This window comes from Musca vetustissima, unplaced genomic scaffold, assembly GCF_032173495.1.
Source record: "Musca vetustissima isolate MV318-11 ecotype Yass unplaced genomic scaffold, APGP_CSIRO_Mvet_v1 utg17137, whole genome shotgun sequence".
In the NCBI taxonomy this organism is placed as follows: Eukaryota; Metazoa; Arthropoda; class Insecta; order Diptera; family Muscidae; genus Musca; species Musca vetustissima.
In genome coordinates, this window is record NW_026880094.1 from 221,497 (window position 1) to 245,358 (window position 23,862).

Sequence of the window (23,862 nt, forward strand, 5' to 3'; positions counted from 1 at the left end):
CATAATTGCGGCCTCTTGGGCGACCAGAAAAACCGACAAAAATAAAGTTTTTGGTCCATTTCATCCCCTAAATATTAACCGATCTTTTTCAAAAACAATAGGGGTCTTCATTGGCCAGAACCCATCCTACATGCAAAATGTCGTGAAGATTGGTCCATAACTGTAGCCTGTATCGTGTTGACAAATTGTAATGGGCAGACGGACGGACGGATACACATGTCTAGATCGTCTCAGCTAGTCGAGATATGACGATCGGTATACTTAAAGTTGGGTCTAGGACCAATATTTCGCGGCGTTACAAACTTTTGGGGCTGCACAAAGCTATAATGCCATCACAACATAGTTGTGTAGGGTATAAATATTAATATTTGGAAATGTTCGTACTTTATTATAATGAATTAACACATTCTTACCTTAGCCCTATACACCACTTTTCAATACCGCATGTAAAGACTAATTTTAGGGTCATTTAGTACGTATTGGCTAATACAGCCTCTTCATTGAATCGTAAACACCAATAGCGTATGTTACTTTTAATTTAAGTATTATTGTTCTATTCGTCCACCCACCAACTATTGTACTTAATTTAGTACCATTCAGTACTTTTCTTACTTTATGCACCAAAAGTGATCTAATTTGCAGGCTTCAAGCTCTACTCATTCACCCGTTAACAATGGTACCAAATGTATTAGCATTTGGTTATTTTTGTGCACTTCTAGGAATTCTCAACCCCTCGAACCTCTTCCCATGCTATATGAAAACTGTTATAGACATTTTAGTATAAGTTTCAAAAAGAGCCGTTAGTCTATAAACTCCATTCTTGGCCTCTCCGTTGCCAAATACATAAGTTACATTTTCACTAACTTGTTAGGATAGGACCTCAGTAGCCTCTGACAAACCTAATTGAGATTCTTAATGTTTCCCATACCTCTGCTTTTGTCAGAACTCTTTCTTGAAATTAATTTCTGACAGTCCTTGTCGCTAATAAAGACTTCCTGGAAGCATCGATATGGGAATACTTCATAATGCTGTAACTTTGCTTTCATGTACACATCATTTAATGAACCTCGGATCAGTAAGCCACTAAAAGAGGTAATCTCTCAATACCGATTGATAGTCTCACCGCATTTTACATTTCGAGTAACTCACTTTGGGGAACTCGTATGTTTGTACGGACACTCTTTTCTCGCTAGTCTCTTAAATTATATTTTGTATTAACTCTTATGGTACAATGTTCTAAAAATTAAGCCTTATAACTAATCGAACCGCAAATAATGTTCCACATGTAAAATTTCAAGATTTCAGCTGGGCGTGAGTAAGTCACTCGCCATAACACCACAACAGCACTAAAAACGGAATTGAGTTTTGGGCTTTTTGTGTTTTGAATTTCCGTTATATTTTTATCTTGCGATTATTTAATTACTACAATATGTCACATTCACATCACTCTTATAATTACTCTTTAACAAATATTTAACTAACTAAATAAACTTAAACCAAATCAATAATAATTATCACATATACTATTTATCATCGAATCGTTGTCGTTGTCGACAACGAACATCATTAATATCGTACATCATTAAATGTGGCATTCTCCGCCACTTCGTCTTCAATTTCATATTCATAGTTAGCTTCTTTCCAATCGCATAGAGCCGGATATTCTTCACTTATATTATAGGCACATTTCGATGCTGGTGGTCCACTCTGATATATTGGTTCCGTATAGATATTTGTATAATCATAATTGCAGGTCATTAGGAATTTAGTATCCAGTGGTTGATCCGGTTCATGATAACGAATTGCAGCACAACCGACACGATGTACACGATCGGCTACCATTTGTGTGAAGTGACCAATTTTCTTGCTGAAAAATGGAAATAAATAGACATTTTAATATATTTAAAGATTGGTTTAAATAAAACATTTTAAAAAAATATCCGTCTCTTTGGTACACAGTGATGTAATTGCATATATACGAATCTGCCTCCTTATCCCTTAGTCCATAAAACATATTTTTTTTTTTTTTGATAGTTATATGTTTTTACACTTTGTATAGTATAATATATAGCATATTTTTATTATGTTACCTTTAATTCCAACTAACTTTTCCCTGTTTACGATTACGATGAGTAATTATTGTACAACACGGTAAAAGTTTAATATTGTAAAACAATAGAAAATTAAGTGTTGCAAACTGTCATGCCTCGGGTCATCTAAACAATGGAGTTCTATTTGAATAGATTTGTTTGTGTAACACCTCTACGAAAAGCGTTTAATGATTTGACGCCTGCTACTTTTCCGGTCTGTTTGTAATACAATACAAAAAATAAAAGTGTTCTATGCTTTGATTGAATTGTAATAGTATTGTAATTAGAAAGGTAATACACACATTTATGTAATGAAATTATTTGAACTAGTTCTGATGAGTTTGAAAATCTATATTAGAATACGTAAATGGGGTGTTAGATTCGGAAGACGCGTTTATGCTTTTGATATTAATCTAGAAATATTATTTAAAAAAGCCAAGCTTATTATAGGGATGGTTCTATTGAAATATTCATTAACAAATCCACGCTTATACTTCTTATAACCCTCTAAACAGCGTTTAAATCTCCACGGTTATTGTAGGGATAATCCGCATAAAATTATTCTTTTAAAATTTCATTCTTATGACTGACATTCCTCTAAAAGCATTTTTCTTATAGTCACCTATAAATATTGACTGATGGTCCTCTACAAATATTCTATATAAAATCACTGTTTATTGGTTAGACAGCCTCTAAAACATTTTTCTTTTTGATCAGAAGGTCAACTATAATTTTTTAATAGTTCTTATAATCTAAAAACATATTTAAACATTTTAAATACTTTTTATACCCTCACCCTTTGATATGGAAAAAAATGTGCCTTATCGAAATTTTGGTTTGGAGTCAATTTACAAATGTCTGTCACTCAACTGGAGTAACCGAATTCGTCCAAACATTGCACATCGTAATATGTCTTCAAACTTTAGTTCAAGTTGGAAGATGGGGAATATTGGACCTTCCTTTTTGTACAAAAAATTTTGCAAACAATTTTTTGATAATATTATCAAGTTGGAAGATGGGACCCATTGGTCCACTTCTTCTGGTACCTCAACCACAAATGTTAAATTTTTTTAATATTTTAAATTTGCACAACCTATTTTCTTTACCAAGCCTAGATCAAGTCCGAATATGAGACTAATTAATCTACTCCTTCTGAAGGAACTTAATCATGTGATCTTTATTTATATGTAAACCGACTAACACATGCCATTCAGCAATCTATGCTAAATTTTGTAAATCGATTTAAAGAAAACTTGACACACGCTATTCTGTATGTTGCACTGTTAAAAATATATATATGGGAGCTATATCTAAATCTGAATCCATTTAGCTGTGCCAAATTTCGGGCAAAGATATAAAGTATCTTTATATCTTTTCACCATGTACATAAAATCGGTCGAAAATATATATGGGATATCTAAATCTGAATCGATTTTCTTCAATTTCAATAGGGTTCGTCCAAAAAATGAACTGTACTAAATTTCCTCCAAATCGGATTATAAATGCGACCTGTACTTTGTTCACAATTTAACATCAACAGTCGGACGGACAGACGGACGGACATGCTTAAATCGACTCAGAAAGTGATTCTACGCGTTTTCCCAATGGAATTATGGGTATATCTCGATTTCTTCTGCCTGTTACAAAATGACAAAACACTGTGGTTCAGGGTATAAATAGTACGAAATAATATGAAATTCGTGGTCAAAGATTGATTTATTGAAACGACATGTAATTTTAAATTGTAATATTTAAACGAATGGAAAATACCCCACTTCAAAAGGCGCAAACGAAGTTGTGTGCACTTGCTATCCTTAACATTAAAATCGGCGACATATCGATATTTTTTCCAATTTTTATACCCTTCACCACACTGTGGTACAGGGTATTATGTCTTTGTGCATATGTTTGTAACAGGCAAAAGGAAACGAGATAGACACATGGTTCCTTTTGAGAATATGCATAGAATCACTGTATGAGTCGGTTTATGCATGTCCGTCCGTCTGTAGATGTTAAATTGTAAACAAAGTACAGGTCGCATTTATGATCCGATTTGGATGAAATTTGGCACAAGTTACTTATTTGGCCTAAGGACGAACCCTATTGAAATTGGGAAAAATCGGTTCAGATTTAGATATAGCTCCCATATATATTTTTGTCCGGTTTAAGGTAAATGGGGCACCAAAGCCCCTCTATATCTCTCGATTGGCAAGAAATTTGGCACAGAGTACTGAATTAGGTCCAGAATGATTTGTGCCAAGTTTCGAGAAAATCGGTTGAGATTTAGATATAGCTCCCATATATAGTTTCGTCCGTTTTAATGTAAATGGTGCACCAAAGTCTTTATATATCATTCGATTTGCACGAAACTTGGCATAGAGTACTGAATTAGGTCCAGAATAATGTGTGCTAAGTTTCGTGAAAATCGGTCCAGATTTAGATATAGCTCCCATATATATTTTCGTCCGATTTAAGGTAAATCGGTCTCCAAAGTCCTTATACATCTTTCGATTTGCACGAAGGTTGCCATAGGGTACTGAATTGGATCCAGAATGATGTGTTAAAATCGGTTTAGATTTAGATATAGCTCCAATATATATTTCGTCCGATTTAATGTAAATTGTGCACTAAAGATTGGCCGACCCGCACACAATTTTGTACAATGTACTGAAGTTACTATAAACTTTCGTGTGTCAAGTTTTCTTGAAATTGGTTCAGATTTACATATTGCCTCTATATATACTTTCGTCCGATTTTAAGTAAATGGTGTACTAAAGTCCCATAGCTAGGACGTTTTGTATTGAAAATAGGATATATCGGTCCATGTTTTTTATCAGGGACCGTAACGGTTATAACTTATATCAAATCAGGTAAAAAATAACTGTTATTATGTGACCTAAATAAAAAAAATCCACTTTAATTATTTATTTTTTAACGGAAAAAATAAAAGTTGATTTTTAACTGTTAAAAATGATTTTTATTTTTTCCGTCAAAAATAAAAGTCTTTTTGTGATTTTTATTTTTTCCGTCAGAAAATAAAAGTCTTTTTACGTAAATAAACATATAGAGTTTGGTACCAGTTATATAACCTTTGACCTAATAGTCAGGGGAATGATTCTTTAATTTATATTCATGATTTGGTACACTAGACTATTTTTTAAAAATTTATAACAAATATTTTTTACCTTTGATCTTGATTACTTATGTGTACACTTATTGTAATAAGGACAGAGATTTATAAATTGTAATTTTCTAACTGATTACAAGTTGTATAAACTTCTTTACATAAAAAGAGTTTTATTTCCTGACGGAAAAAATAAAAATCCCAAAAGGACTTTTATTTTCTGACGGAAAAAATAAAAATCCCAAAAAGACTTTTATTTTTGATGGAAAAAATAAAAGTCCCAAAAAGACTGTTATTTTTGACGGAAAAAATAAAAATCCCAAAAAGACTTTTATTTTCTGACGGAAAAAATAAAAATCGCAAAAAGACTTTTATTTTTGACGGAAAAAATAAAAATCATTTTTAACAGTTAAAAATCAACGTTTATTTTTTCCGTTAAAAAATAATCCTTAACATGGGAACTGAGAGTGTTTTCTCAAGATCACTCAATATCCTCAATGGGCTCCTCAGTACGAATATATTGGTATATGACACTATTAGTGTCCCATGTCTCTAACATGAAGATTATTTTGTTCGCATTTTAAAAAATAACTGTTATTTTCGGTCCCTGTTTTTTATTACAATAAAGGAAAATAGTTGCCTGTTTTACGGACATAACTGGTCACGTGGCGATTGAGCACATTAGGATGGTAAATTTTGACTCCTTTGTATTTCCACAGAAATTTAAAATATGATTTACAAAAAAAAAAATGTAAATATTTTATTAATATTGAAACTAATTTACTACTTCGCTTTACTTTACTTTGCTACTATTTGCGCTCATTTTTCCTCTCTCTATCTCTCTCTTGTTGACAAAAACAAATGCATTCTTCCGAAGAATAAAAACCAAAACCACCATTCGTTTATTGGCTATGTTTTGTGTTGGTATCATCTTCCCCTCACTTGGTGGTTGTTAGTTTTACAACCGTTTGTTTGTCTAATGTTTCACTTGTTAATAACTGCCCTCTCTCTACTCACTCGATTGTGATATGTTTTGCATTCCATTGTTTAGTTTTTCAGGTCGTTGGCGTCTATAAAATTCGCATATGCATTTTCCAAATTATTTTGATATAAATGCCAAATACAATGTATCAAACAAGTTTTCATATGTTGACTATGTCATTGTAAAAAAAACATGAACATGGGTTATGTCCTTATGTCAGACATACATAGCATTTTAGGCAAATATATCAAATATAGACATATGTAGAACATTTTCTGGATAAATGTGTTTATCATACCAGAGCCCGAAATATGAATTGCAGCCAGTGGAAGGGGAGAATAAGTTTAAAATGTTGAAAATAACTAAAATTGAGTCGTTAGTGTCTACAAAATTCACATATGCATTTTCCAAATTATTTTGATATAAATATAAAATATAGAAAAACAAATACAATATATCAAACATATGTTCATATATGTTGACTACTTCATTGTAAATAGGCAAATCCTTTTAAAACGTTAAAAGTACCCAAAGAAGTGGAGCCTTTTTATAGAGGCTATGTATAAAATTTGATAAATGTGTTTATCCTACCAGATAAATGCTGAAAAAAGAAGATTTTCTACCCTGTAAGCACCCTAAATACAAAATTAAAGCCAATTAGGTTGAAAAACGTTCCCTGAAGCCTCCATATATATGAATATTCGGACCTATATATCATATTGAATCTATATATATTATTTAAAATTAACATTTTTTGATAAACTTTAAAAAAGTTCCAAAAAAAGCTCACTTCTGTCTGAAAGTATAGATCAAGATATTGAAAAATATTCCAATTGAGAAATTCTCTCTATTTATAGAATCTCTAAATCAGTCTCTAGTTTTTCATATTGGCTTAAGTCTAGTTTAGGGGCTCCACCCGGATCGCTTTGAAATTTTTGCCGTAAGTAGTCCTCGTTGTGCTGATTACAGTGATATATATTTTATTTGGGGGAAATGCATACTTCCCGAGATATGGGCCTTGAAAGTTTGGAATATACCTTGGTTAAAACGGCCGTTTTACTAATGCCACCAAAGCAATATGGGTATCATTTTAAAGGGTTTGAATAGTGCTTTAAAAATAAATATAGTATATCATTAAAAATTATATAATATTAACTAAAATTGAAAGAAAAAACATTTGGATTGCATAGCCATGTATGCGCCTGTCCATAGGTGAAAGTCTTAAGCCCCGGCCGGAGGCCGGCTACTTAAAAAACCTTGAATTTGATTTGAAAATTGCTCTTAAAAAAGGATTTGGATTGCGTAGCCATGTATGCGCCTGTCCATAGGTGAAAGTCTTAAGCCCCGGCCGAAGGCCGGCTACTTAGAAAACTTTGAATTTGATTTGAAAATTGCTTTTAAAAAAGGATTTGGATTGCGTAGCCATGTATGCGTCTGTCCATAGGTGAAAGTCTTAAGCCCCGGCCGAAGGCCGGCTACTTAAAAAAACCTAAATTTGGTTTGGAAATTGCTCTTAAAAAAGGATTTGGATTGCGTAGCCATGTATGCGTCTGTCCATAGTTGAAAGTCTTAAGCCCCGGCCGAAGGCCGGCTATTTAAAAAACCTTAAATTTGATTTGAAAATTGCTCTTAAAAAAGGATTGGTATTGCGTAGCCATGTGTGCGCCTGTCCATAGGTGAAAGTCTTAAGCCCCGGCCGAAGGCCGGCTACTTAAAAAACTTAAATTTGATTTGAAAATTGCTCTTAAAAAAGGATTAGGATTGCGTAGCCATGTATGCGCCTGTCCATAGGCGAAAGTCTTAAGCCCGGGCCGAAGGCCGGCTACTTAAAAAACCTTGAATTTGATTTGAAAATTGCTCTTAAAAAAGGATTTGGATTGCGTAGCCATGTATGCGTCTGTCCATAGGTGAAAGTCTTAAGCCCCGGCCGAAGGCCGGCTACTTAAAAAAAACCTAAATTTGGTTTAGAAATTGCTCTTAAAAAAGGATTTGGATTGCGTAGCCATGTATGCGTCTGTCCATAGTTGAAAGTCTTAAGCCCCGGCCGAAGGCCGGCTACTTAAAAAACCTTAAATTTGATTTGAAAATTGCTCTTAAAAAAGGATTTGTATTGCGTAGCCATGTGTGCGCCTGTCCATAGGATATTCTCCGAACTTTCAAGGCCCATATCTCGGGAAGTATGCATTTCCCCCACATAAAATATATATCACTGTAATCAGCTCAACGAGGACTACTTACGGTAAAAATTTCAAAGCGATCCGAGTGGAGCCCCTAAACTAGACTTGTTCCTTTGCAAATTAAGATATTTATGAGACAGTTAAAGCCATTCGCTTTCAACGCTTGATTTGTTTTTTCATTAAAAAAATCAGAATTTGAGAATTTGCATGATACGCTAAACTAAATTTGTTTAATAAATTATTCATACGAAAAGTGTGAAAGTGTTTCAAATGATCACAATGGAAAGTGTTCTGGTTGAGCTTAAGAAATTTCACGACATTAATAGGCTTTGGGATTCTGGGAATTGTTTTCGATTCTTTTTTTTCGCAGTGGAGATTTCTCCTTTTTTCAAACAAGAAGTTTAATTTGCCAGAAAATGTGCGGCTGAACCATTTCCTTTCAGAGAGTATCAAGGCTTTCCATTTTATCGAACAAACAAACGAATGCACATATGTTCGTGACTGAGTCTACTCACCCCTCCGGATGCAAATGATACGCATCAATGAATGATTGATTGGCATCGATGTGTTCCTTAAACCAATTGACAATAAAGTTTTTCATGCGACGAGAATGCGACTTGATTTCACGTCTTATCCAATAGTAACCGATATTCTGGCCGCTGTAGGGAAAGCGGGGCGTATTGCGGCACAGGTCATGAGTAAAGCTGCAACGTTGCACGTGCAACGTGGCCAAATGCTCCAATTCGGTGTCCCATTTAATTTGTGGCATGTGCGAGGCTGGTTTGTAACCGGCCACTTGACCCGATGCTATGCGGGAACGTGCCAAATTATGCAAAGCCAAAATGAGATTACGACGTCGTTCGCTCATGTGCAGCAGGTGTGGTTGGGCACCGCAGGTTGCAGCAAAGTGCCCAGGATTGTGGCAAGCAACGTGTGGCAACACTTGTGTGTGGGTGCCGTTGTATGATTCACACAGCGAGGGGTTACAATACAGATCAGAGGTCAAAGTAACGTTAGGCGATGATGATGATGGGGACGACGACGATGTCGGAGGAGAAGAAGAAGATGAACTTATTGGCGACTCAGTTGTGGTAGTGCTGAAGGTTGGTGTGTGGGTGGTGGTAAAAGGACCTACATCGTCTGTATGCGGATCAGTGTGTGAGGTTGTGGTCTGGTTAGTCATCTTCGTTGTGGTTGTCGTTAATGGAGGAGCATCAGTTATTAGCTCAATTTTGTTACTATTGACTGGTGCTGCCGTTGTTGCTGCTGCTTCTGTTGTTGTAGTGGTGTCCTGTGTTACATTAAGTACTGTTGCTATTTCTGTTGTTGTTGCTGGTATATCAGTTATTGAGGAATTTTCATCTTCCCTTCTTTTTTCTTCAATTTCCGTTTGCAATTTATTGGTAAAATTTGAACTTTCCGTTGGTGTTGTTGTTGTCGTTATCACAGTGGCGGTGGCAACTTCCTGTGTCATCGAACTTTTTAATGATGATGCTAATAGCATCATAGTTACTATAAATTTCCACATCATTTATTTAGTAATAATTTTTTACACTTTTTTGTTTGACTAATTATTTCTTCTTTGTTTGATTGGAAATATTTTTATTTATATTTTTTGTTTATTTTTCGTCAATTTTGGTTATTTAATTTTTTTCTTGCTTGAAGCTGTTGTTTAGTTAGATTTGTTATTTTGTTTTTACAAAACAAGCAAACAACCCGTTCAAACCCTCAACGATCGAACCAACGAACGTTCTAAGATGATGGACAGATACAAACTGTTTTGCATTCATGCAATGCTTTGGGTATTTCTAATCAAAATAAATCGATACAGAGTCTAAAACAAATTTCTCTAGCTATTGTTATGCTAATGTGAATATTTGATAATGATGCTCGACGTCGAATAGAACAGATCTTTAAAAAATGTTTCGCAACATGTTGCTGTGAAACAAAAGAGATGCATCTAATTAAGGTTCTGCTTTGTTTTGTTTTATAGAAATAAAATATAGAATATATTCAGAACAAAAACTTACACCTTAAATAGTTCGAATCAAATACATTCCGTACGCACAATTGAAGTCATGGTGAAATGATCCAAATTTTCTAAAACCTAATATTTGTCCTTTGATGGTTAGACGACCTTGGTATAGCCATCATGTGTTTTAGTATATCCCACATACAGATGTACTTTCAGATTGTGATATTACATATTTCCACATGATAGCAGTCGTAACATCGCCCAGGAGCTAAAAATCGAGCTCAAACTGTTTAAACCATTTACACAAAGCTGGATTGAAACCAGTAAGGAAAGTAGTAAAGTCGGACGGGGCCGACTATATGATACCCTTCACCACTTTGAGTATATTCAACAGATGAATCCTAACAGAAGTCGCATTTTTAAAGGACCAGTAAAATGAAATTGGAACCATAAACACGTCATTCTGCAACCGATACTGATATAGAAGCTATATCTAAATCTGAATCGATTTCAGGAAACTTAACACACATCATTCTAGACCTAATTTGTTACGCTGTGCCAAATTTCGTGCAAATCGAAAGATATATAGGGACTTTGGTGCACCATTTACATTAAATCTGACGAAAGTATATGTGGGAGCTATATATAAATCTGAACCGATTTTCAGGCAACTTTACACATATCATTCTAGACCTAATTTGCTACGCTGTGCCAAATTTCGTGCTTAAATCGACTCAAAAAGTGATTCTATGCATATTCTCAAAAAGAGCCATGGGTCTATCTCGATTATTTTTGCATGTTACAAACATATGCACAAAAACATAATACCCTGTACCAGAAAAAATAATTTGGTTCAAGAACCTCAAAACATGGGGGCTACCAGAAAAAATTGACCAATATTTATAATTTATAGTGGAGAGATGTGCTACCTAATAAGAACTCGACGTACTAAATTACAGTCAATTTGGTCGAAAAATCCGATCAGAACCCCCAAAATACAAAAAATTTTGGGGTACCGTTATATGGGTACTACCAGAAAAACTGGACCTATATTTATAATTTTTAGTGGAGTAATTTGGTACCCAATAAGAACCCAATGTACAAAATTTCAGTGAATTCAGTTATAAAACGAGCCCAAAAACCCGAAAATACCGAAAATTGGGGGTGCCCTTATATGGGGGCTTTCCGAAAAAATGGACCTTTATTTATAATGTTTGGTAGGGAGATTTGCTACCCAATAAGAACACAAAGTACCAAATTTCAGTGAATTCGGTCGAAAAATGCGATCAAAACCCCCAAAATACCGAAAATTGGGGGTAATCTTATATGGGGGCTATCCGAAAAAATGGACCTTTATTTATAATTTTTGGTAGGGAGATTTGCTACCCAATAAGAACTCAATGTACAAAATTTCAGCGAATTCAGTTAAAAAACGCGCTCAAGAACCTCAAAATACCGAAAATTTGGGGGTACCCTTATATGGGAGCTATGCCTAAACGTGGACCGATTTTCTCCAATTTCAATAGGGTTCGTCCTTGGGCCAATTAAGTGACCTGTGCCAAATTTCATCCAAATCGGATCATAAATGCGACCTGTACTTTGTTAACAAAAATACATGGACGGACGGACATGCATAAATCGACTCAGAAAGTGATTCTATGCATATTCTCAAAAGGAACCATGGGTCTATCTCGATTATTTTTGCCTGTTACAAACATATGCACAAAGACATAATACCCTGTACCAAAGTGTGGTGAAGGGTATAAAAATCTCGATTTTTGGTCCCACACCAATTAACAGAAAAAATTAGGATGGATCGAATTTCCATCTGCGAAGCCTTGGCCAAACGGAATGAAATAGACCCATTTCTTAAACGGATGGTGACTGGAGATGAGTAATGGACCACATACGATAACCCTGTGCATATGTGGCCAAAGAGCGGTGAAGCACCTCAAACGGTGGCCAAACCAGTACTAAGGCCAGGAAGGTTCTGCTATTCATTTGGTGGGACTGGAAGGGGATTATTTTTTATTAGTTGCTTCCATATGGCGAAATGCTAAATTCTGATCTCTACTGTCAACAACTGGATCGTGTTCCACCACGACAACGCTAGGCCACACACATTTACAGTGACTCGCCAGAAACTTCTGTCCAGATTTGGCACCAAGCGATTATCATTGTTTCTTGCATTACAAAATGTCTTTAATGATAAAAAAATTGTTATCTAGTGAGGATTGTGAAAATCGACGACGTTTTTTGCAAATAGAGAGCAGGACTTCTATGAGAGAGGCATTATGAAGTTACCTTTAAAATAACAACATATCTTACAGCAAAACGGTGCATATTTGGACCAAATCGAACATTCCGAAGCATCCTATAGTTTATATAAAAATAATGGATTTCTTTTTCCCCAGCCAAATATACTAATCAAGGGCTTTCATCCCAATAATAAATTTTCCACTCCCACGAAAAAAAATGTTAAGCTATTGGCTAAATATATAAATGCACAAGCAATTTTAGTAGAGAGTTCAAGAATTTTAACCGTTTTTCTGTTGAAGTGAACAGTTTTTAAACCCTCTCCCATAGTGTAAAGGAGGGTACATTATGACCGGCTGCCATCGGGTCAAGTTCAAAAATTACCTAAATTGGTCCACGTTTAAGTATAGGCCCCATATAACAATACCATCAAACTTGATTTCATATTGTCTATAATTTGATATCTGCAAAGTTTGAGAGGAATCGGTTCAGATATAGATGAAGCTTTGGTATATATATATATATATATATATATACACAAAATTTAAATTGTACAAAATTTAGTTCACAGTAGTTGGAATTTCCGAAACTTCCTACATAGCTAAAGATTTCCGCTGTATTGGTTTATCCAAATCAAAATTTGGTACCATATAGTACACACACGAATTTCCAAAACTTCAAATATATATCCTCATCCTACACCCCAGCAGTGATCCTAATTTCATATTCCAGCATTATCGGCTCACCCAAAATCCACATTTGGCACTATTTAGCACAAATTTCCCAAAATTTCTTACACACCCAGTATCCCAGCTCTATCAGTTCACCCAAAATTCGAATTGTACCAAATTTAGTACAATATAGTACTCATAAGTACGAATTTCCAAAACTATATTCATACCCCAATCCTACAGGCCAACAGTAAGCCTACTTCCAAATTTCAGTGCTCCAGCTGTATCGGTTCAGCGAAATCTAAATTTGGTACCATATAGTACACATTAGTACGAATTTCCAAAACTTCCTACATAGCTCAATTTTACTCCCCAACAGCAATCTTAATTCAAAATTCAAGATTACAGCACTATCGGTTCACCTAAATCCACACATTAGTACAAATTCCCAAAACTTCCTACATTTCCCCATCTTATACTCTAACAGTGATCCTAACTCCAAATTTAAGAATCCCAACTCTATGGGTTCAACAAAAATCCAAATTGCACCAAGTATAGTACAATTTAGTATACATAAGTACACACTTTTAAAACTTTTAATTTCAAATTTCACGATTCAAGCTCAAACCGTTTCCCTAAATTGAAATCGTAGCAAATTTAATACTTTTCGTATACATAAGTACACGTGTTCAAAACTACGTCCTACCTCGAACCTACTTCTCAACCTACCAACCGCATTAAAAATTTCTATCCATTCACATGATACAAAATTGTAATCAATGTATTACATTTTAGTTCTTTCGGATACTTCTCGTTCGAATGTTCAAAAACCCTTTGGTACATCTATCCTACACTCTATCAATAACCCCCAATCGAAATTTCAGAGTTCTAGCTCCACTACTTTACCAAATGGTACCTTATTTAGTACTTTTCGTACCATTCTAGTACGAATTTCCAAAAACCTAAGCTTATCTGATATCTTTGGACCATCTTTGGACCAAGGTACCTTATTTAGTACTTTTCGTACCATTCTAGTACGAATTTCCAAAAACCTAAGCTTATCTGATATCTTTGGACCAAGAGCTGTCTGGGCGTTGATGAATCGTCAATCGCTTTACTCGTTTATTAGTATAGATAGTTTAGAACCCATCATATATGTTCCATTTGTCTTCAGAATAAAAATAGATTCGAATAGGAATAATTCGACATTTTTGAGTTATCATTTTTATACCCTTCACCACCCTGTGGTACAGGGTATTATGTCTTTGTGCATATATTAGATATAGCTCCCATATATAGTTTCGCCCGATTTTAGGTAATTGTTTCATTAAAGTCCCTGCAAATCTTTTGATTTGCACGAATTTTGAATAAGGTACTGAATAAATGGTAGAATGACGTGTGCTAAATTTCGTGCAAGTCGGTTCAGATTTAGATATAGCTCCCATATATAGTTTCGTGCGATTTTAGGTAAATGTTCCATTAAAGTCCCTGCAAATCATTTGATTTGCACGAATAGCGCATTTTTGAATGGCGTAATGAATTAGGTCTAGAATGATGTATGTTAAGTTTCCTGTAAATCGGTCCTGATTTAGATATAGCTCCCATATATATTTTCGTCCGATTTAATGTAAATGGTGTACCAAAGTCCCTATATATCTTTCAATTTGCACGAAATTTGGCATATTTTCGTCCAATTTTAGGAAAATAGTTATAACGAGTGGTTTTAACTAAGGCTGAAGTAAGCTCAGTCGCTGCCAGGGTCAACCTAAGGACCCACAAACCTTAAGTAAAAACACGAGTGATTACAATTTCAATCTTTATTATAATACTCTGGTGTTTACAATATGAATAATAGTCTGGATGTGAGATAAGCTTTTATGTTGGAATCTTCTAATCGGTAATGGTAGCTGGGTGTGGACGTCGGATCGTTAATAGTCGGCTGGTTACAGTCGGCTCGGGGGTGATTAAGTCGGCTCGCAACTAATCGGCTGGTTGGTATTCGTTGGTGATCGGCTGGTTACAGTCGGCTCGAAGATACTCGGCTAGCTGATGTCGGCTCATTGAGGTGGGTTGACATTAACATGGGTCGTGCATATTGTATGAAACGGTCACGTTACATAGTGCACCAAAGTCCCTTTATATCATTCGATTTGTACGAAATTTGGCACAGCGTACTGAATTGAGTCTAGAATGATGAGTGGTAAGTTTCGGGAAAATCGGTTCAGATTTCGATGTAGCTCCCATATATATTTTCGTTCGATTTTATGTAAATGGTGCAATAAAAGCCCCAATATAACTTTCGATTTGCACGAATTAAGCCTAGTCTAAGTAAGTCTAGAGTAATGTGTTTTAAGTTTCGTGAAAATCGGTTCTCGGTTCACAAAGTTTTGCACAACGTAGTGAAGTTAGTATAGCCTTACGTGGGGAAAGTTTCGTTCAAATCGGTTCAGATTTGGATATAGCTTCTATATATATATATATATATTCCTCCTATTTTAAGTAAATCATACACCAAGGATATACCCAAAGTGGTGAAGGGTATCATATAGTCGGCCCGTCCGACTTTACTACTTTTCTTACTGGTTAAGTCTTGAATTTTGGGATTAGGCCAGAAATATGTGCAGTAACCGTCGTAGAGTATAAGAAGTAACGATCAAACGATCACGTAAAGATATTTGTGATTCGATGGATGTGATGAATATTAGTACATTAAGACACACCTACAGTTCCAACTACTCCCCGTGAATTAATTTCTTTAGCAAATAAATTATATCTAAAACCTGCTCAAATTCACGTGAGTGAAATATATTAAGAGATGAGAATATAAACATTAAAAAAAGACGATAAGATCTCAAATTTTGCAAGGAAAAGTACAACATTCAATGTGTGTTCGACAACTACACATCATTTTTTATCATCTTAATTATTAATCATCCAACAGCGAACTATGGAGGGATGCTATGCAAATAAATTAACAGCAAACAACAACAATTAAATATTCATATTTACTATACATCTCGTGCTACGTTAGTAGTGATTAATTTCCACACTAAGCTATTAGGAGATGAAAAAAGAGATTTCAGACACAACATCACAAAAATCCCCCACGATAGATATTTTTCACCCATTGTTATTTGAAGATTTTTGGAATTTCTTTCAAGTAAAAATCATTTCAACACCGTTTTAATGATTCAGATCTTAACAATAGATAATTTGATGACTCTGCTGCTCAGCACCACAGTAGTAGTCTGGTGACCGATTGACTGATAGAGTTAGTAAGTGAGTGAGTGTGTGAATGACTAGCAAACTGGTTTAATATTTAAATTTGGATAGTGACACCCAGTTAAATGATCGATGTAATCCAATTAGTATGAATATTAGCTGGATGATTGTGGTACTTCGTATATATTATTAAGTCATATTTATTTGCGGGATGATTGGGAACATCAGCTACATTGTATTTCTTTGAAAACTATTAATGTGTCGTATAATATTTATGAGTTGATTTCATTGCTTCTTCCTCCATTTCTTGGCATTTTGAAACAATAATAATTTTCACATTCTAATTTATTATCAACACAATAATAATACAAATAGTGAATGAGATGAATTGATGATTATGTGAGCCAGCGAGTGAGCACGTAAATGAATATGCATAATTGCTGACCATAAATCATTGCAACTTCCTCCCTCAACGATGAGTATGCAAAAAAATATATGAAGGAAGGCACCACCACCATCCAGATATCAATCATTATCACAATTAAAATCACAACAATATAATATATTTATGATCAGGTCTATTGGTTGTTTTTTTCTTCTGTTCTTATCGCAATTGTCAATCGTTTTGATGAATGTAAATGTCATGTAGCGGAGAATTTTTCGATATTTAACGTTACATCCGCGCTATTTAACATATTTTACAATTGTTTGCTCTTTTTTGTGTTTATTTAATTGTTAGTAAATAATTTACACAGTTTTCTATTGTTTATTAACAATTGTTTAATTAGCTGAAAGCTAATAAATGAAACCTTTGATAATTGTAGAATCTGACCGGTTTGATGTGAAGACTGGGTTACAAATATGCCGATTTTTCTATAGTTGTTTTAGCCCAAGAGAATATTCTGATGAGAAGTTATGGTACCCTACAACGCTTGAAAAAAATATTAGCTGACAGTATATTTCATACGTAATTCACGCCTTGGAAAATATCTCTTTAATAATTTACGCACTGAAAAATATTCGTTGAAATTCCAAACACAACACAATGGTAGAAATTACTGATTTAGATACTTTATTGAATTTTAACAAATTTCGCCCATAGTTAGGGGAGTTAGTGGGCCGGATATGGATCAGTTCAGATCATGTTTTGCTAATGTTCCCATAATAAGTTTTCAACCGAATTGGCTACAGTTTGATATTTTGGTTTCCCATGATCGTTTTTCAAATTTCTTCAATGACTTCAGGCAAAAAATCTGCATGGCATTAATTTTCCAAATGTTGTCCGGCGTCTTAGCGTTTAAAGCCATATCCTTATCTTCCGAAAGTTGTATATCCGACAGTTGTATAGCATGGAAGAACAATATTGTAAGTTGTGTGGAAAAAGTCAATTATATGCAATTTCGCAATAAATTTCATATAAATACAACATATCATATAAATACCTTTGTAAGCCATATGACCAACATACAGAAAAACCATTTAATGAATATTTTAATTCATTGTTTATTTTTTCCACATTGTATATGTACCTAGCTTAGAATAAAAATAAATTAAATTTCTTATAATCGTGAGAAATCTGCAATTTATTTAAAAAATGTAAACATTTCACTAATATCAAAACTATTTTCATACTTCGATCTACTTTATCACTATTTGCGCTCATTTTTCCTATATATCTCTTTTGACAAATGCGAATATATTCCCTCCAAAGAAAGCCACCACCATTCACCATTGTTCGGCTGTGTTTTGTTCTATTTTTCCACTCCCTTGGTGATTGTTAGTTTTGCAAGTGGTTGTTTGTTTCTCCTGTTTACAACCGCGGTGTTTCCACTCCCTCGATTGTGGCTAGTTTGGCATTCCATTGTTCGTGTTTTTAGGCACAATTAACGGCCACTACAATGGCGTTATAAAATTCGCATATGCAATTTCCAAATTATTTCGATGTAAATGCCAAATACAATATAGCAAATTGTCTTTCCCCTCACTTGATGGTTATTAGTTTTACAACCGTTTGTTTGTCTACTGATTTTTTGTTTACAACCGCGGTCTGTACAATCACTCGATTGTGGTTAATATTGCATTTCATGGTTTCTTTATTTCATACACTGTAATTCGAATATGTATTTTCCAAATTATTTGGATGTAAATGTCAAAACAAGAACATGTAAGTAAGAAAAATCGAGACAAGACAAACCAAAAAAAAAAAAAAAATAAAAAAATAAATAAATAAAATAAAATGGAAATTGAAATAGAAAGTTCAAAACGATAAATAGTTTCAATGTCATAGAAAACCCGCCACCACCACCGAACACAAAACCAATGTAGTTTTTGCGCTCTCCTGGCAAGAAACAGTATTTAAAGTTGCATTTCCCAATTACTGGATTCCATCCCAATCGGTTCACCTAAAACTAAATTGTACCAAATTTAGTACCATATAGTACACATGATTATGAATTTCCAAATCCTATACTCCAACAATTATCTTAATTAAAAGTTTCAGGATTCCAGCTCTATCGGTTCACCTAAATCCAAATTGTATCAAATTTAGTACCATAAGTACAAATATATATATATATATATATATAACTATATATTAGGTTGGGGAAAAAGAAATCCATTATGAAAATGTTGATAAAAACGGAGAAATGATCGAAGTTGACCTGCATGTTAGCAGTCGTAACATCGTCCAGGAGCTTAAAACGACCATTAAATTGTTTTAAACCATTTACACAAAATGGTCCATTGCACCCAAACCACACCAATTAACAGAAAAATGTAGGATGGATCATCCATCCATCTGCAAAGCATTGGCCATACGGAATAAGATAGACCCATTTCTTAAACGGCTGGTAACTGGAGATGAGAAATCGATCGTGGTCAAAGAGCGGTGAAGCACCTCAAACGGTGGCCAAACCAGGACTAACGGCTAGGAAGGTTCTGCTATGCATTTGGTCAGACTGTAGTTGCTTCCATATGGCCAAACGCTAAATTCTGATCTCTACTGTCAACAACTGGACCGTTTGAAGATAGCAACTGACCAGAAACGGACAGAATTCGCAAACAGGAGAGGACAACGTTAGGCAACACACATCTACAGTGACTCGCGAGAAACTTTTATTCGGTATTTTGTGTATTTTACGAAAGTTTCTCAATTGCGTATCAAGTCTTGTTTGTAAATAATAAAAATACAATATATTATGTATTACTATAAAAAAAAAAAAAACAAATGAAAAATAAATACATCTTAATATACAGCTACTCAAGTCGATGTTGGGCGGGCGTCTCTAATAGGTAATTGAATTCCTTGAATCCCATTCTGAGCCATAATAACAGCGGCATCATTAATAATTACCACAAATTAACTGATTAAAGCAATACCTAACTATTGGTTATAATAACAGCAACAACACCAATAAAAGTAATAATTTATCCATAGATGGTGGTAGCAAAATCAACTAATAAATACCATAATATCCATCATTATTGACTAAAATCATCATAATCATCGCTGTTGTTGTTGTTGTTGCTGTTGTCATCATTAACGTCACTCAAAAATTTTAAAATATTTCTGCGGTCCATCAGCATCGTCATAATTAACCACCGCATCATCGCGTGATTATAACCAATCTGAATAATGTTCCTGGCAATATACACATTTTTGGCAGGGAGTGATTGAAAGAAGTGTTAAAATTGGATACATAGCAGGAAAAAGCTCTATTTGAAGATTTGTTGTCAGGAGAACATCCCAAAATTTTATTTAAGATGTATTGAAGTATTTGAGGCACCTATAAGGCATGGATTTTTAAAGAAGAATTTTTTGAGGCACCTATAAGGCGTGGATTTTTAAAGAAGAATTTTATTGTTTTATAAATAAATATTACATTCTAATTGGTCCAGGTATACATTTTATCACACATTCATACATTAATAAATACATTTACAAATTATTACGATATTAATATAACATAATCATAGATTTCAACAAAAAAAATTATAATAATTGGTATAATTTGTATTGTTAACATGTCTGTACGTGATCAAGCAATATAATTGTTTGTTCAAAATCCAAATGATGATTAAAGTCAGTAGAATCAGAAAACATCAAAACATAACGATAATAAAACAAATAATTAGAAACAATAATTTCTTCTTTTGCCTCATTAGCTAACAAGCTTGTATCCAGCTCTAAGCAACTTTGTGGAATTTTCAATGCAAGCATAATTTGTTGCAAAAAATGCAATGAAGAAATAAAATGTTATCGTTGTTGTTGTTGCTGTTGCCATAATTATAGTTTTGCTAAAAATTCGTAGAACATTTCAAATGTCCTGAATTAAAACAAAATGCATTTTCGCCGTTTGTGGCTATGTACGAAGGTAGGAATGCACGAATGAATGGCTAGCTGGCTGGTTGAATGAAAACCTGGTCAAACATAAAAAAATACCGCAAACAAACGTGGGAAATGCTAAATTAAATTTGCAAAAAAAAAAGAAATACAGAAATCCAAATTAGAGAAATGAATAAATAACATGTAAATTACTCTGATAATTTCCACGTTACTCAACCAGAGATGGGAATTATTACAACTTAATTTATAAATAAATTATATTATTTTTTTTCGAAAACCTAATTAAAAAAGAACATTGTTAGTGTTCTATTTATTTAATCATTAAAAACCTTGTTTTCTTTCTTTCTTCTAGATATACCTGCAGAACAAAAAGCTAAGTTTATATAAGTTGATGTATATCTAAAAGACCTTTGATGAAATTTTCCAGATCATGAAATATTGAATACGAAATGCTTTTAAGACTATCGGAATGTAGAATTGAGAATGCCTAATTATTCGAAGTAGCAAGTACAGATTGTTAGAGATAATTTTGATGCATATAGGATGATACACTTATAGGATAATTGAGAAAGACAGCTCATCGTTAAAAAAAAAATATTTCATTCGAATATTTAAGGAACTTTTTAAGATAGGGGACCCCATATACTATTTATGCATGTATATCTGTCTGTTGAAATCACGATAGAGATCTCAATATATAAGATAGGGGTATGGACGAAGTTTGGTATTTAATGTGGGATATCTTTCTCCACATTTTAGCATAAGAAGCTTCTAGTCCTTTACATTTTTATTTTCTTTATTTTATTTTGTTTTGCCTACTTTTCAACCAAATTGTTATTTTGTTATTCTTTTTTTTCAGTGCTTATTACGTAACAAATTTTCTCACTAAAATTTTTCAATATCTGTATACTTTTAAGGGTACTCCCCATTAATAGGTATTTTGTTATATTTGAGCTCGTTTTTCAATCAAATTGGCTATAATTTAGTATTTTGAATTCTATTTTGGCAACAAATCTTCCTTCGATATTGATTTACTTTTTTGGTTAGCCCCCTCCAATTATTCGGTAGTTTGTGAAGTTTGTGCTCGCTTTTCAAAAAATTGATATAATATAGTATTTAGGATTGCCAGGCTTTCTACCGAAAGTCATTAATATTGATTCCTTTTTAAGACAATTCGTTTTTGGGCACTTTTTTTAAGGGGACTCCACTTCAATGAATTGCATACAATTTGGTTCTCATTGGGTTTCAAATATTTCTACCAAAATTGGACCTGGGTATAGCTTGCCATATATAAAGGTCCCGAACGATTACAGGTATTTTAAATGATATCTCTATATATATAAAAATTACGTGTATGTTCGTGATCGCTAAACTCAAAAACTACTGCACCGATTTTGACCAAATTTTATGTACAGGCTCTATGGGGGTGAGGAGTGTTTCTGTGTGGTTCGAAGTTCACCCGACAGATGGCGCAACATTTAATTTTTTGTGTTTTTGTACCGTAAGTCAAGAACCACTGCACCGATTTTGACCAAACTTTTTGTATATGCTCTATGGGGCGTGAGGATTGTTTCTGTTTAATTTTAAGTTCGTTCGACAGATGGCGCTCTATATAGTTTCTTTGCATTTTGCCCGATTCGAGATTGGGTGCTTAATCGGCGTTAAGTATTCCCGATTCATACATAACCGGTCTTCGTGAATAGCGCGTGGGAGTCAAACGAAAAAAAATAATTTATCAAACCGAAGTAAAATTATATTATTATATAAAATTATAAAAATTATGTAAAAAACTTATATAACTTATCAATTTGAGAACGGAGGGACGATGACGGATGACTAAAAATTTCTTTCAGTTATCTTTAATTGAAGTGGGAAGGATTTTACGAAAGAAATTTTTGAAAACACAAATTTTTTAAAGAACGGCTTACAATTATGTCGGACATATAAGATAAATGCAGACAACATTAACGAATCGTGTAAGACAATGGCACTTCCCTGAAGACACTTTGCAGACAACAATGTGAAATCGTTGACGAAATTTGCACACAGGTGTCGCTGATTCATGCACGACAACTTGGGCGACAGGGTAAGCGAAGTTGTCGATGACGACAAAAAAAAAAAAAAAAGAACCATGTTTGTAGAATATTTTTAAAATAGATCAGTGTTTCAAACAGGTCCCACCCAAATTAAAGTATTTTGATCCAACAGCTATAGTATTCGATTTGATACAAAATCATGTTCGCAGATGCAACCCATCCACTCCCTCTATTACCTCTTCCCCAAAAGGATAACATTTTGAAAATTTTTTAGATCAATATAATGCTCATATAATGTCTGATATGATCCTAAATTTGCAAATGAAAATCTTTGCACTAAACCTGGATTAAGATAAGATAAGAAGATAAGACCCATTGGTCCACCTCATCACAGATGGTCATACACTACATATATAAAGCGTATAATAAAATAAATAAATAATAAAACGTGCGTGTAATTCCGTAGACCTCCGCTAAACCTTAGGGTGAAGTTATATATTAGGTTGGGGAAAAATAAATATATTATTTTTATATGAACTATAGGACTTTATTTAACATGCTTCGGAACGATTTGGGACAAATACGCACCATTTTGTTGACATTTAAATGGTAACTTCATAATGCCTCTCTCATAGAAATCCTGCTCTCTATTTGCACAAAACTCTGGTGTCGATTTTCACAATCCTCCCTAGATACCAATTTTTTGTCATTAAAGAAATTTTGCAATGCAAACAAAATATGATAATCGCTTGGTGTCAAGTCCGGACTGGCGGATGTATTAAAATTTCCCAACCAAGCTACTGAAGTTTCTGGCGAGTCACTGCCCATGTGTGTGGCCTAGCGTTGTCCTGGTGGAACACTACACCTCTCCTGTTGGTCAAGTCGGGCGTTTCTGGTCAATTGTTATCTTCAATCGGTCCAGTTGTTTACAGTTGAGATCATAATTTTAGCGTTTGGCCATATGGAAGCTACTCATAATAAATA

General features: G+C 34.1%; 1 protein-coding gene across 1 annotated transcript; it reads right to left on the reverse strand.

Annotated features, from left to right (window-relative positions):
• Positions 1-1,566: 1,566 nt before the first annotated feature.
• Positions 1,567-9,880, reverse strand: LOC133325456 (venom allergen 3 homolog). Its single transcript, XM_061534219.1, has 3 exons — positions 9,509-9,880; positions 8,889-9,406; positions 1,567-1,867 (listed from the first exon to the last, which is right to left on the reverse strand). Exons 1-3 carry the CDS (start codon positions 9,878-9,880, stop codon positions 1,567-1,569), a joined length of 1,191 nt encoding a protein of 396 aa, XP_061390203.1.
• Positions 9,881-23,862: the final 13,982 nt, after the last annotated feature.